This window comes from Aphelocoma coerulescens, chromosome 9 (genome assembly GCF_041296385.1).
Source record: "Aphelocoma coerulescens isolate FSJ_1873_10779 chromosome 9, UR_Acoe_1.0, whole genome shotgun sequence".
Lineage (NCBI taxonomy): Eukaryota > Metazoa > Chordata > Aves > Passeriformes > Corvidae > Aphelocoma > Aphelocoma coerulescens.
In genome coordinates this window covers 9982663-9998830 of record NC_091023.1, presented here as the reverse complement: position 1 = coordinate 9998830, position 16168 = coordinate 9982663, and the positions used below count along the sequence as shown (strand labels likewise).

The 16168-nt window shown below is 42.2% G+C and overlaps 1 protein-coding gene across 4 annotated transcripts in view; it reads left to right on the top strand.

The window, feature by feature from the left end:
• Window positions 1–16168, top strand: part of DOCK10 (dedicator of cytokinesis 10) — a 144632-nt gene that overhangs the window by 19975 nt on the left and 108489 nt on the right. The window contains exon 1 of one of the 4 annotated variants that reach the window (XM_069023822.1): window positions 4058–4222. The exons of the other annotated variants lie outside the window; for them this stretch is intronic. Coding sequence (XP_068879923.1) covers window positions 4058–4222 — 165 coding nt within the window. Of the gene's footprint in view, window positions 1–4057; window positions 4223–16168 lie in introns of those variants that run through there. 4 annotated transcript variants of the gene reach the window in all.

Here is a 16168-nt window from a genome sequence, read left to right as displayed (position 1 = left end):
ATCTGTACCAGGTTAAGATGTATGTGGAATGGAAACTTTGGTAACTTGTAATGGTGGCATGAGCCTTATCATCTCTAACAGTGCAGTTCTTAATGTTTGTACAGATATGCTGTCTTTAGTGCCTGTTAATGGCTTGAGGCTCCTGTGGGCCAGACTAAACATGCTGCTGTAAGCAGTTCCAGGGGTGTTCATGTGAATGTCTCCTGTGCTCACCTGCCACTGCTGCTTTAGGATTGCCACACCACAAGAGCTTCTGTGTAGCTTCTCAGGATATGTCATGCAAAAACATCATGGAGAGGCAGGCTTGTTTTCTATATTAAAGAAAACCCAGCCAAAGAAAATGGTGCATGTCATGCTGACAGCTGAGAGGTCTCATGGTAAAGGGGGGTTCTAACCTGCAGCCATCCTTCTTGCTTGAGAAAAACGCAGCCTCCTTTGAGGTGGAAGGAAGAATCAGTGTTGAATTTGGCAAGTCATCCTCTCACTAAAGGATCTTCTCCAAGACTTGCCCTTCTGCCTTCCTCTTTGAAACCCTCAGCTGAAGACCAAAATACCAATAGGTTGTATTCTGTTTATTACGATCACAGGAATTCAAATGCCAGAAAGAGAAAGGAAAATTAATGGAATAAAGCATGCTGTGGGAAGGAAAACAGCTTTTAGGGTGGTGTGCTAATGAGGTATGAAATAGGTGTGTAAGAAAATGTCTGGTAGCATGTTCAGAAAGTCTAGCAGCCTGCAGAAACAGAAATATGGGAATATTGTGGAAGAGAAATAACCTAGTGCTTGGAGGAGAAGGAGTTTACTGTCTGCTACAGACTTAATGCCAGAGAGAGTTTGTCTCTTCAGGCCCTGGCTGCCCTTTGGCAGAGCTGGCATGTCTTTCGTGTGGAAGCTGAGGCTGGAATAGCAGTAAGCTTGAGGATACAGATGCCTTTGAACTCTGCTTTCTTATCACGGACTTTATAAGACATGGCAAGTGTGACCCACTTCTGTTCCTGCACAACTCTGCTGCTACGCAGACCCAGCCCTTGGAGCTGCTGAGGGCTGAGTCACTGAAGTCTTCTGGGTTAAAACAATTATCTTGCCTAATTTTATTTTTTTCCTTTTCTTCATTGAGTTGCCTTTAATGGTCTCCTTCCCAGCCTGTCCCCATAAACCATCATGATGGTGTTACATGGCTACATAGCATAGCTAAAATGAGTGGTGGTTAAGAATGGAGTGAGAGTGGGCAGTGGAAGACTTCCAGTGTGCATATTGCTTAGCCCAGCATTGCTGCCAGTCTTTGTAATGGGGAATTAAGGAGTTGCTTGCACAAAGGAGTGTTTTGCTTCCCAGGGGTTTAACTGAATTTTGTTTCTGGATTAAAGTGCTAATTAACACAAAATAGTGCTCAATGCTTCACTGTAAGAGTAACTAACACTGCTGATAGTTAGTGTATAAACATAATGTATGCTAATGAGATCCCTACCTTTGTAAAACAGAGCTGTTAATCCTTCGTGTGTGTCCAGGCATTTTCAGTGGGCTGGGAGATTTCCTTTCCAATGGCAGCTCATGCCTCTTTGAGATTTCCTTAAAACAGAAGGGGTTTTTTAGCTCCTCAGTGGTTTCTTTTCCCCTGTGCATTAGCTGTTTTTCAGTTCTCAAATTTTGATCAAGAGCTGGAGGCTACTTCTGGCTGCCTTTGGCTTGTTAGTTTACTTGCTTTCAGACTAAGCATCATTTTTCTCTCCAAAGAGCTGAAATGCCAAGACTGTGTCATTTCTACTTGTATCTAATAATAGCTTGATCCACAAATAATTGTAATGAAGTTACTAAGACCACTGGCAGAGAATAGTGTGATCCGAAGACCACTGGAATGAATGGGATTCTTCACTGAGAACAAAGTGAAGCTTTGGGTCAAGCCCTAGAGTGCTGTTCCATACACACATGCATGACCACATGTGACAGTGTTGGGCTGTGCTATGGAAACCAAGTTTCAAAAAAAAGCTGCCAACTCTCCCAGCTGAGCACTGGTGAGTAAAGGAAGATGCTACAGACAGACAGGAGATGTGTTAGCAGCCCTCAGGATAGCAGAGCAGTTGCCATAACAGCCAGCAACTGATGTTACCCAGGACCATACTGCTGCTGCTGGAATTAGAGCAGGAATGAAAGTCTCCCAGCTGCCAAGTGCATCATCTGTGTGGCCAAGGTGTCATTTGCAGCTCTGGAGTAGGCAGGGGGCTGATGAAAACATAAACAATAGTAGCAGTGGCAGCAGGATTGCTGATTTGGTGCAGGAATTGCTCAGATGTGCCACTGTGCCCTTGTAATCCCATTAGGAAAGTCAGACTAACAAGCATGATAGGATAGGCCCCCTCTGCAGGGTTTGCTGCTGGGGAGGCAGGGACATCTCATAAGCATGTGAAGGGTGTGCCCAGGAGGATCCGAGGGGGAAGAGCCAGGTGGGTGCATTGGCAGGTCTGGGGGGTCAGGTTGTGCAGTGCCTGCCAGTGCTGCTGACTGTTTTCCACATGCACTTAAAAGCAGTTTGCTCTAAAGAAATAAAGGCAAGAAGTAATGGTGGTGAGTTTGTTGGTATTAAAGGACAGATCTAAAGGATTTACCTTTTCTTGAAAATGCTTTAATTTGAATTATGATGTCTTTTGCCATATTGCTGAGCAATTAAACTCTACTTAAGCCTGGAAAAGGTATTTCCATGAAAAGTTTTCAGTGCAGTTCCTGGCTGAGATTGTGAAGAGGAGAATTATTTAAAAATATCTCATTAACAGACATTATAAGGTTGATTATGCCCCCGTGGGAATTGATGACAAAACTTTTATGGCCTTCATTAGAAATGAAAACCTTTTGATGCAAAGTAAATACGGTCTTGGGTGCACATATAATAAAGTTATACATATTAGCTTAAAAGCAGGTGCTCTGGAAACCCTATTGGAAATTGTTAGCTTTCCTAATGTGTAGGAGGAATCCATTTTCTGGAGGTATTTTTAGTGCTAACTTCCTCTCCTCTGCTATTATCTTACACACTCTCCCATTAGTGCTTGCTGTGTTTCCAGGTCAGCCGTGTGATTGCTGAGCATCCCTGCCTGCTTTTGAATGACTTGCCAGACAGGAGCCAGAGAGGCAAGTTGTTAGTGCTGGCTGCCAGCAGCCACTTCTCCCAGCCTGGACCCACTGATAACCCACAGAAACCCTCTCCTCTCACCCTTCTGGGAAGGTCGTCGCTGTGTGGTTCAGAGCGAGACCCTGCCCGCAGAGACCCTGCCCTACACAGGCTGCTGTGAAGGTGTAAAAATGTTTCTCTGTGAGGGCACCCGTGTGTTGGAACACAAAACAGCCCCACTGTTGAGAGGCATTTCAGAGCTGCTGCTTCGCCTTGAGCCATGGCTATTTTAGTATGAACTGGATGAAGCACACAGATTTCTGCCTTTTTGCCACTTGTTACATTTACAACTCAAATGAACTTGCTGTGCTTCAGAAAATTGCAAGTGGTGAAAACATTGCAGCCCAAATCCCTCTGTGAGCTTGAGCTTTTTTTTATGTGTGGTAAAAACCCCTTAGGCAAAGTGTTTTGAACCCAGCAGTGCTGATAATAAGAGTTAATAACTTTCCAGATACTGGCTTTTTTGCTACATACGACTTTTTAAAAAAGATATTTAAACTGATCCAGCCAGTTGCTGTGGATGCCTCTGTGTGTGTTTAATGAACAGCTGGCTCTTTTGAACTGGGAATTTTAATACTTTCAGTTCCATGAAACTGGAATCGGAGGAGGCGGATGATTGTACAAGAGAAGGGAGCGCATTTTCTCATGCGAATTCAGGAGCAGGGAGGGAGAGGAAAGCATCGTAATATTGCGTGTGTTTCTGTTTCAGTGGATCAAATCTTTCCTCTGTCTGCATCCAAGCTATTTGGTTGTGATCAGATGATCAGAGCTCAAGGAAGCGATTGGAGAGTGAGCTGGCTGCAGCTGCACTGTAGGCTGTTTTCAGGGACAAGGAGCCACTGTTTTTCAAACATAGCATAAACATAGAAGTTATTTTGTAGGCTTCAGGATGCAGATATGGGTTGTGCTGCCAGCATTGTTCTGCTCCAAGCCTTTCGTTCTGTGGTACAGAGGAACTGTCCACATATCTGCAGGCGACGACGAGGAGAGGAGTTGTCACATGAAATTCTGCCGCTGGATAGCGATGATGAAATGAGCAGACCCAGGACTCTCGTCATAATGGTATGGTATGGTATACTTTAATTGAGAGAGAAGTGACAGAATTATTATTACAGATGTTATGGGATTATTTTTTTCCTTTAACTGTATATTCATAGAGAGCAATTGACAGGCAATTTGTCAGGTTAGTTCTGTTAGTTTGCTGGTAGAATTGGTGTATCTGTAATGTTACTTTATAGGTGAAGCTGTAAGCTCCCCATAAGCTCTGTGTAAAGTAAATGTTCTGTTATTTAATTGTTGGTGGGTTTTATTGCTGTTTGTGAGATAGGCAGCACTGGAGCTGGTAGCGTGGTTATGTTTTATTTCAGACTTAGAATTCCAAACAGCAGACAGCTTAGGAAATGTTTGCTAAGTCTGTTCATCATAAAGTCAAAAACAAACCTAAAAGCCAAGCCAAACAAAACAAAAAGTCTTTACTTGCACCCAGGATGCAGTTGGAATTTATATTAAGTTATATGCAAATAAACTCCCATATATCTTTGCTTCAAACAGTTTGCAGCAGTAAAGTGTTTGCTGGATCACTGCTTTCTGGTTTACTGAGTTGCTTCTGTTCTTTAATGAAGGGGGGCTTGAAAGATTCTCAGTCTTGAAGCATCCTTTTCTTCCTGAATTAAATTTTTTATTTTGTGATAGGAATATAATAAGCACTATAGGTTTATTAGGAATAAGTGACAGGGTTGTTCCTCATTATAAATCACTATTTCAGAATGAGGAATACACTTACTCCTAGTTACTGCTCTTCTTTGCCAAATACACATATGGTGAGCAATTACAGAACCCTGGAGTGGTTTGCATGTGAGGTGGCAATGATTTGTTACTCTGTGGCTCTCACTTGATAAAAATATTACCGAGACATTGAAAATAGTATTTCTGCCAGTTTTTCAGGACACTCATTTATGTCATTTAAGTGGTAGACTTTGAGGAAGTTCAGAGTGCACCCCCATGATACTCTCATCCCACACAGGGCTGTAACTTAGTGGTAAAGGGTAACATTAGAGAATTTAATAGCTGTCCTGAGCAGCTGTTTTGAATAGAGCATTGCTGCCCATGGAGAGGTGTGTGGTGCAGCCATAGCAACGATAGTAGCAAGGACCCAATCTCAGCAGTGCTTTATGTATCAGCTGAGGGTAATATCCAGTGCATGGGGAGCCTCATGGTCATAAGGAAGATGGAAATGGATTTCATCATTGTGAATCTGATGTTAAAGCTTCTTGTGCTCCAAAAGTATCTATGTCTATACAACAAAATCTTTTCTTTTTTTTTTTTCCACTTAATGGTTAAGTAAATTACCTCAGCAGCATTTAAACAAATAAATGTCTCCTTCCTGGTAGTAATTTCAAGCATGATGAAGTGAGAAATGTCTGGAAGCACATCCGAGTATGGATCATCTGTGTAACTTGCTTCAGTCCTTGGAAGAAAAGGGTAGTCTAGGGCATTGTGGCAGCTAACATTGTGCCAGCCTTGCCAAACCCAGAAATACTCATCAGCAGCCTGAGTTGTGCTTCTTTGTGTGGTAGGTCCTGTGAGATCAGGGCTCCAAGAGCAAAGGTTCTTGGGCTCTCAGGGAAGTGAGGCTTTACCTTGCAGTGTGGAGGGAGCTGTGACAGCTGCCCACCACCCTGCAGAGTTGGGGATACCCAAAGGAGAGGCATTCTGGTCAACATGGTCTGTTACCTGATGCTGGATGTATGCTCTGAGATCCCCTCAAACGCATCCACCTGTTGTACTAACAGGGGCTTAGGTTTTCTGTAGCAGTGCTTAATGCCCTGATGTTTGTCCTGCCAAAAGGCTGCCCTTCCCCAGGAGCTTTGTGGGATCATTTTCTCCCTCTCAGTCACTTTGAGAGGAGGAGGAGTGGTTCAGCCCTGTCCTGATGCTGGGGTAGGTGCAGGCAGGCACTTTGGAGGAAAGCTGCTGGGCAGAGGTTGACTTTCAGAGGTTGATCTTTCTCTTCAGAATGTGTATTATTACCATGCTTTTGTTTTGAAGCAGTTAATTATGTAAATATCTAAATGAATTTGCCATTAAGCTTTGCAGTTAGGCTTAGGAATGACGTGGAGACCTGGTGAGCTGAGAAGAAGTTGCTGCTTCAGAGCACTTTGTGGCAGAATGGATGGTCGTGTTTCCACCTGAATTATGTTACTTGAAAGAGCAGCATGATAAAGAGAGCTGGAGGCTACTGGGCTTTAATGCAACACGTTATGGTCCTAACAAATTAGTTTTCCCCTTGGTCTGCTGTACAACATTGAAGTTTGTCTGGATAATACAGTGGAGGCAACTATATAGACAAGCAAAAGAGTGTTTAGTTCCCAGTGTCGTTATGCACATTGTGCAGATGTCAGGACATAAACTGATCCCAGTGAGATTACTGAGAGCTCGTGTCTGAGCACAGTGAGTAATTGGAGTGCCCAAGAAGAGAGGTGAGGAAATCTCAAAATGCAGAATACCAGAAGTACATTGACGGGCCTGGGTGTGATAGTTTGGCTCCTGTCAGCTGAAGATCTGGCATTTTGTCTCTTCATGCCTTCAGATTAAATGGTCTTCCTCTCTGTAGCATGTGTGCCACTGCCTGTATGTGCCCTACAGAAATTGTTAGCCTTTGCTATTGATTTCAGGAGAAAACTATGCCTTCTAAACAGCTTTTTGAAGTCACCAGGCTCTGCTCTCTGTTCTTGCAAGGTTGCCTGTCCTGTGTGTAGCAAAAGTAACATCTTGGTGTTGCCTTGATAAAGAAAGCAACCCTGAATCAGAGAGAACAGCAGTCTACCCTAAAATGCTTCCAGTACATAAACAGCTCTAGGGATGTGCCCCATTTTCCTTTGTTAGTCACTGAAGAGGAACATCCTTGTAGGATATTCTTCTAGGAATTGTTTTTGCCAGTGGCACTCCACGAGGGAGATGCTGTGGGTGTGCTCTATAAGAAAAGAAGGGGAAGAAGTTCCCAGCACAGCCTCCAGCCATTGCTTAATGGCTACCTACTAATCACTGTATGAACCCTTTAAGCATCACAGCAGGTATTCTTAACATTCTGGTCCTTGCAGAAAGTGAGGATTGATGGCTTTATTTATTTTTTTCTTCAGTTTGTTCGTTTAGAAATCTGGTTTTACCCTTAGGCAAGACAGATAAATCATTAGTTTTAGATCTTGACTGGATCCACAGAGCTAGGAGAGATGTTGGAAAGAGAAAATTGTAAATTCTCTGTCAATTACTATTGTGTGTCATCTTCTCTTGGATGAAATCCTGGAATGTGCCAGAGACATGCAAAGTCAGTGTCCGAACAACTTCTAATATGGTGTATCAGTTGAATCAATTTGTTCAGTGACTTAATAGACCCTTATTTTCTGTACCTTTAAGAGCATGTCTGCAAGAGCTGGCTTTCAAAATAAGTCTATGTGAGGTTTGAGATACTAAAAACCTTTCTAGAGTGAATGCAAATGTCTGTACATGCTGTTTCCACAACAAAAAGGAGAAGAGGAAGATGCCTGAAAGAAGAAAATGAAGTACATGGGGTTAAGTAGAGCTGTTTGGTGTTTTAAGGGGGAGCACTAACATTCAGGATGATGGTTTGCATTTGGAACTTGGGGCTTGAAGTTGAACTTTATCTAGTAGGTAATTCTTTTTTTTTCATGCAATTTATTACAAACTGGCAGCTGAGATTTGTGTGATAAGAGCAAAGCATATTTGAGGGTATGATCCTACTCTCCACCACCCCCAGCTTTCCTGCCCTTGGTAATAAACTGCATAAAAATGTAAAAATTGTTTTGCATTTTCAATGAAATAGTGTAACTTGAGCTGATTTATTAGCTTTAACATAGCAATGTTCACTTCATTAATACTGCCCAAGCTGCTTCTCAGGCCGCTTAGTTTGTAAATGGATTTTTATTCTTCTGAAAGCAGTAGAGAGAACAAGCATGGCTTTGAGAATTTGTCATCATCTAGTGTTGAACTTTACCTTCAGAACTGTGTTCCTTAAGTTTTGTGGTCTGTGTTAATTTTCTACCTCTAGTTGAAATAATTTAGTGCACTCATTTCATTTGTATGCATTTCTCTCCTGAAGGTCTGTGCAATGTAAGTGCTGTCAGTGGGTGGCAACTCTAGGAATTGCAGGATCTCTGACTCATAACTTTCTGGTTTTGTATGTGGGAATGTGTCCGTGTGTACTCATATGGGGGGGAATTGCAGTGCCTTTTGGAGGCGCAACCCTGGGAACAGAAGGGAGTTCCCTTCCTGCAATGTCTTAGGGGAGGGATTGTCTTTGCAAAGCAAGATTACCCAGGGCTGCAAAATGAAAAGAAAAATACTCCAAATTGTCAGGACTTCTTAGGTCAAGTCAGAAGCTTCAATGTGTAATACATTTTTAAGCAATGATAATCATATGTAGCTTTATTTGACCTTAACTTCCACTTCAGCACTTGACCTCAGCAGGAACAGAAACAGGCCCATGTTTGAATAAATGAATAACATTAGAGTGTAAAGAGGAGAAGTAGTAAGTGATGCACAAAAGCAGTTCTGCTTCAGAGTCATTTTGGCCACTGTTCTTGTTACCTTTGCAGCTTCTTTGCATGCTGCCCAGTGCCCCTCAGGCCTATGAGAGACTGCAGTGACTGCCAGCCCATCCCCTGGCTACCAGGGACAGTGTCCCTTGCTGCTCCTTGGAAGGATGTTGGGTTTGTTTTGGTGTTCACCCATTCAGACAGCAGCTGTGGCTCTGGTAGAGTTTCTTATGTACAGAGGGGAGAAAATGTGGGTTGGTTTTCATTCTTCAGTGCTGCAGTACCATGTAGTGTATGCATATGGTTCAAGAAAAGCTGGTGTTAAAGGTGACCTTTTACCACTGAGCAAATCTGCTCCATCTGACGTTGGTACTCTGAGCAATGTTTTATATTGCTTTCACTTCTTACTAGTGTTGCAGCGATGTGTGTAGTATGACAGCATGTGGAATGTAATTATTATGAATGTGTTAACCAAATTTTTATGACAGCTTATGAAGAGTGTGGGCTCAAAGTAATAAAGTGATGAAAACATTCTCCTACATATGAGGAATTTATTCTCTTTTTTCTAGGGAAAAAAGAGAAAAGTAAGCTATTTATTTGTAAGCAATGCATACCTGAAAGAGAAGGATATAAATTAAAGACAAAGTCTCTGTAAGTCTCAGTCCTTGGGAGTGCTTTGGGAAGGTGATTCATGCATTTGACAAAAATCCCAATTTAGGATGTGTGCTCAGAATACTTCTTGAGAGAGAAGAAAACTGACCTATAGAAAGGCAGAGGAACTTGATTAAAGCCAAGAAGACAAAGAGAGAAACAAACCCACACAAGAAAAGCAGGAAAAAAACAAGCCAGGTTTTTCAAGCTTTGGCACTCTGCAGCCACAGTGCTGTGTCGTAGGCACATACACAGACCGAGCTATGCACACAAATGCTTGATTTGTCACAGTTTTGTCAATGATGCTCTGCAGTTCTGCTTGGCTCCAGCTCTCATGGCCTTTAGCAAATGCAAACTTTCTGTATTTTTCCCTTGATCATTTTGCTCTTTGGATCTTTGTACAGAGTTAAGAAAGAAGGTCCCAGTGATCTATCCCAGTGATAGTCTGGGATTTTGGAACTGGGTGAGCTGTGGCTGTAGCAACCTGAAGCTCTGTACATGGTGTGTTGCCTTCGTACGCCAAGTCAGCCATTAGCACAGATTTTGCATTTGTTTGTGTCTCTCCTATGTTTATCACAATATTAAATACTTGAATGAATTATAAAGAAAATATAAACTGAATAATAAGTAAGATACTAACATAGATTTAACCACCAAGTGCTAGACACAGGATGAACCACCTAAAATAACCATAATAATAACTTTGAGGTTCTGGAGACTTGGTTTGAAATGCATTTCACACAGAATTTGGTAGAGGTATTTTGTTTCATGCTGTCAGTAGGCAGTGTAGCATTGGACAGAAATATAAAACATATGTGTGTATTTGGGAGCAGCAGCCTTTAGGTATAATTTCAGAGTAGTTCTCTGGGGTTTTTTTATGCACATCTTGGGCTGCACAAGTAGTTCCAGACTCATGACTTTGTTCAAATAATTGGGTCATTTGCTTCCCTGGTGAGGTTTTGGTACTGGGATGTGTGGCTGCTGCTGGCACTGTACTGACCAGACTGTGGGAGTGGGTTAGGTTCGTAGTTAATATCTACAGGAATTAGGTGATAACAGTGATACGACCTGCTGCAGTGTCTTGGCTGAGAAGCAGATTGTCCCATGCTCCATTACAAGGAGCCCATCTCCATTAGGCAGAATTCACGGAATCACGGAGTACTCTGCGTTTAGCAGCTCTGTTGCTGCCCATAGCTCACAGGAGGCAGGTTGGGGTAGCACAGGCAGTCTGTCAAGCCATAGGAGTACAGAAATCCCTGTGATGCTCCATTCACACTCCCAGCACGCCCCGGGTGTTTTCACTGCATTAGCAGTGAGAGCGTTCCCATGGGGATCCACAGCTGGAGCACCGACCTGCGCAGGGCAGCTGGAGAGCCCCTGACTGGCAGGAACAGTGGCAGCGTGGTGGCAGCAGCACTTGTGTCTGAACGTGCGCTCCCTGTCCTTGGCCCAGGCTCTGACAGACTGGGTCTTTTTGGCTGAATTAGGGTGGGTTGCAGCTGGTTGCAGAAGAGCACAAAGGAACAGTATATTAAGCTCATGCTTTCAGAAAACGATATTAGTGCCAGCCCCAGCCCTTGCCTCTCAACTGGCCTTAACTCACTTCTGGCTGCAGCCCTGAGAGCCGGGCTGGGCTTTATTTTTCCTGCTGTTGTCAATACAGAGTCCTCTGAGTAGCACTGAACTGGATTTAAATGCATATAGCAGAGTCCAGAGTCCATTTCAGCCCTTTGGCCACAAATACGGGGATATTGATTTAGCTTGGAAACAGCTCTGCCCTGTAAGAGGTATGCTGAGTGTGGAAGGGAGCCACAGAGACACCGGGGCCCGCAGAGAAGCTAGCCAACCAAAAGTACTGCCAAATTAAAGCTGCTGGGAGAGGCAAAGCAGGAGAGCTGTCGAGGCAAAGACAGTGTGTAACAGAGGAAGAGTTAAGTGATTAGAGAGAAGCCAAGTGGGAAATGCCATTTCTTCTCATTTGAAATTAAATAGGCACACTGCTGTTAAACTTTGGTCAGATATTTGATTTTAGAGGGCTACCCACCGTTGCTCTGTTGATATATCATATTCTAATGCTGCTTTTTTCCTCCCACCTTTGTTCTTTTCAAAAGCTTTGGTGTTACTTCAGAGTAAGTATGCCTCTTCCTCACAGATACTAAATTCTCCTCCCTTGCCCTTCTTCCATTTCCTCCTTCCCAAAGCGTAAAACCATCTTCTGCTTTGTCTTCAGCATAAATACACTACATTTCCCTCCTGCACGCATTGGAAATCTGAATTTAATGCAACAGAACTGTTCCTGATATTTCTCACTTCCATGAAGTTTCTCCTTTTCAACACCAATCTTAATACACTTGTTCTAAACCTTGTTTAAATAAAGCAGAAGTCCACTTTAGCACATTTCAGACAAAAGCCTTATGCAAAGTTTCTTTGCTCTTGAGAGACAGAGATATATCTCTGAACCTTTATATCCATGTTTCATACTTTTCCATCCATCAGAACTATTTGGTTTTGGTGTATGTGGAAAGTCTCTGCTGCTCTGTAACCTCTCCAGTAACCTCGGGGCAGCAAAGCAAGATCATGTGGAAACAGGAATCACTTCTCGTCATAGCAGCTGCTTAACCATTCTACCATCAGCTGTGGCAGAAAGCTGAATGGAGGAGTAGATACTGAGTGCACCTGCAGGGTAAAACTAAGTGTGATCAACTGTGTGCTGCAAAACCTGGTGTGGGTAGCTTTGTTCTTGGTTTTTTTCTGTGCATCTCAGGGGGATTCCCACCTGATTTCAAAAAACCTCTCAGGAGATTCTGACTTCTAGATTACATTTCCTGAATCATACAGGGTTTTGATGAAAGGCAGCAGTGCTTCATGACTATCAGATGACTGCTGTCATTGTGTGGGTGAATACAGACCAGCTTCAGCTTGCAATACCTCCTTGTAGCATAAGGGGAACAAACATGGGCAAATGGTTTTGATGTTCCCTTGACCAAAGAGAGGTTTGTAAAGGCAAAACACAGGATTTCATTTCTAGATCTAAGCAGAATTTCAGCCTGTTTGAGGCTGTCAGCTAGTACTGGCAGCTCTACTTTTATGAGTAAAACAAAAATTAAATTGCCTGCTGAAGTATTCAACTGAACTCTTGTTCCCTGCAGTAATGTTGTTCAGGAATATAGGAACAGGTGTGTTATCTTCAGAGTGTCTGGAGCTAAGCAAGATGAAGGAAAATACAGGAACCTTTCCTAGTCTTTCAGCTTTTGAATCACTTCCTTGAATAATTAAGGCTTCCAGTTTGAAGTAGTGATTGGAGTGAGGAATACCACAATAGTGAAAGGATTAGGATTCAGCATCAAAAAGCATGTCACATGAATACTTCAGGATGTTTTGGGTGGCGAGGGTCTGACATCATCTCGAGGCACTAACCCAAGTCTAGTCCAGCTGAAGCTGGCTCAGACCATGGACCATGGTCTCCTATGCCAAGGTGTGGTAGCTGTGCATGTGTGCACATATTTCCAGTCAGACAGAAACTGATTACTTCATTGTTCTGGGGCTCAATTATTTCTCTTATTTTAAGCTCTGTAAGTAAATATATTCTATAAAAATCTACTTTTGTCATCATGTTAATGTGGTGCTTCTTCAGAACAAAATGTTATTTTCTGTCTAAACTGAAAGAAATTGTGTGCAATATCTTGCTTCTACAATTGCAATCTGTTAATAATTATTGCCAATTTGTGGTTAGCTTAAAAAACAATATATTCTCTGTGTGTGGTTTTCAATGAAAAATAGCCATTGTAACGTTCGTTGGGCTTTCCTGCCTCAGGGATCACTCTGAGTACAGTGTATGGAACCAATTGAATTGAATACTTCATGCCTTTGGTGTTTGTTTTTCCTCACTTCTCATCTGTCAGCTGCTGTGCTCATTTTCTTTTCATTAGTATTGATACTTGCATGAAGATGAGTCGGCCAGATTCAGTTCTCAGTTAAATGTGTGCAAATCCAGCAGAATAAGGTTTTAACTTAAAGCAGTAAGCCAGATCAGAAGTGTAATTCTGCGCTGCTTGCGTGTCTCTCTCCCCAAAAAAAGAAATCATGAAGTTAGAGTGGAAAATGTGTGTGGCCTCCCTGGATCAGTCCATGGTTGGCTCTGAAACTGGGATTCTGGGAGTTGAACATTGTGCTACCAATCACTCATTACTTTCTTTGGCGCTTCAGTAAGGGTTTGGTGTTACTACCTTGATGTTTTCCACAGGTTGTGACTTACATGCTAAAATTAGCTTGTGTACAGTATAAGCCTTAACAGTAAAGAGATTAATTACTGAAATGTAGATTCCTGGAACCAGATGCTCCCTCATTGTCTGAGATATTTCTGCCATTAGTAAATTATGTGCAAACATTCATTGCAGCCATCACTACAGGAGATCTGATCTTAATGAGATTATAGAGAAGTTCTTAAGAGAAACTGATCTTGGAATTGGGCCTATTCTTTCTCCTTTTTGGATCCTTCTCTTTTATGGCTTGAAGTTAGAGAATAAAAAGTGCTCACACAGCTGATCTGCACTTCTTTCTTTTCAGTGCCTTAGCCCTTTCCCTGTCTTCAACCCATTCTCCCATGAGCTTGAGGAGACTTTTCTCATGTCCCTAGAGCTCCCCAGAAAATGCATCCAGCTGCCTGTTTGGTCTCTCCACCTGCCAGGTGGTGCTTGTGCCTGAATTTGCTCATTCCAGCTGTGACTGGTTGGCTTTTGCAGTGCTTGAGTTCCTCCAGCTATTGACCACTGTCAGCAAGGTTTTAAGCAAGGACAGAGCCCTTAAGGAGGTGCAGTTACCTAATAACTTGTTTGTTGCCAGGAATGTCCAGTTCCTTTGGCCTTTCAACCTTGCAGTTGGCTCTCCTTTTATCTTTTAATGGCTGTTATGAAAGAAACCAAGTCCCTTGTTTGCTGTCTGCTCCCAGGTGTTGGACATGTGCTCCATAACACATCCTCCAGATGAATGTGAGCATCACATGTATCAAGGATAAAGGGAAGGCAATCCTAACCTTGAATCTGGTTTATCCAGCAGGAAACACTGCTTTGCATTTTCCAGTATTTCAGATACACAATATATTTTGTTGTTCATGATGCATCTGATTCTTCACTATGACCATTTGCCCCCTGTAGCACCTGATTTTTTTTGTGCTGACAGTGCAGCAAAGATGTCACTTGGGGAAGGACACGTGATGGGAGTGTTTGTGCATCTGTCACCTGCTTTTGTTCAGAAACCCTGTGACCAAGCAGCTCTGACAGACAGCATGCTCATTCCTCAAACTCATGTGTAAATGCAAAATATTTTAGCAGAATGTATGGAAGTATAGAGAATACTCATGAACACAGTTTGAACTGAAGAACTATTTGGAAATATTAGAAATGTTTACTAACATGTGCCTAATTCTGCTTTTTATATAAAAGACAAAAGTGAATCCAAGCCTGGAATTACACCAGTATGTTTTAGCCTGTCTGCTCTGAATCTAAATGAAACTGTAAGTATCAGTTAATAAAATGTAATTCTGAAATATTTTACTGTATAAAAAAAGCTAATTCTTGAAGAATGCACCAAAACAGACCTGCCCAAATGAAATGTTTGAGATGAGCTGACATAAAAGTTTGTACCAGCTCCCACTGAGAAGTTTCTTTACACAGTATTTTTAAGCTGCCAAAAGCTTTTGTACGTGCTAAGTGCTTGCCAATTTTTCCTTTTTAAACAAACTCAAAGGCAATTTTAAGTTACATGAGCCTGCAGAAAGAATCTGAATTGGTGGCTAAACATTGTTTTTTGTAAAATACATTTAAAAGACAACTGTATTTCTTGGAAATATTTTCAAAAAAGGGTTTTTTCCTTGAGTCAGGATGTGTCTGCAGTGTTTCAGGCAGAACAAGGAGCTGAGTGAGGAGGAACTGCAGCGAACTCTGCTTTATTTCCCATCCACATCCTTTTCTGGCACTTGTTTATGCCTAGCTGTAGTGTGTATTTGTAGGAAATCAGAAGTTAACCTTTTAGTTTCTGATTTCCTGACCAATGCTTTTGTTTCCAGCTCAAGTGGTGCTTCATAGAAACAAGAGTTATGTTCCAGCTATTTCCCAGTAAAAGGGAATTTTTTGGACTTTCCAGAATTTCCATACTAAAAAAAAACCCAGAATTTCCAAATTAAAAAAAGACCTCTTGGTACAGATTCAGTTGTCAGTTACCAGTTTAGGGTTGATATAAGGCAAGAATGAAGGTGCAAACAATTGTGTTTGTGTGTTGAATACAAAGGCAAGAAGAGGGAGTGGGGAGAAACACAAGAGGAGGAATACTGGCTTACACTCATCCCGTTGGAGAAGATCAGCCAGAAAGGGTGAAGGTAGAGGAATCACTGATTCAGCTCTCTGCCTTGCTGGGGCTGGGACCTGGGAGCTTAGAGCAGCTTTACTGTGCTAAGAATGACATAATTTTGGTCCTGTTTTCCAGTTCACTGAGAAATCGTAAATAAATTTTGCTTTTTGGTCTATCCTTGGATAGAAGAGTTCTATAGCAACTTCTTGGGAGACCTTTAATACCTCATACAGTTCAAACAGGCTTACTGGAATTGGAAAATTACAGAGAAGGGTGAGGAGGATCAGCAAATTATTCCATGCCTACATATGTACATAAAGACTGGACCTGGACTGGCCTGAAAAATAACTATCAGGGGATATGATGAAAGTCATACAAATCAAGAATGGTCAGAGGCATGTAGACTTTGCTTGCAGTTTCTTTTCTCAACAGTGAGATGATGAACTAGGGATCATCAAAT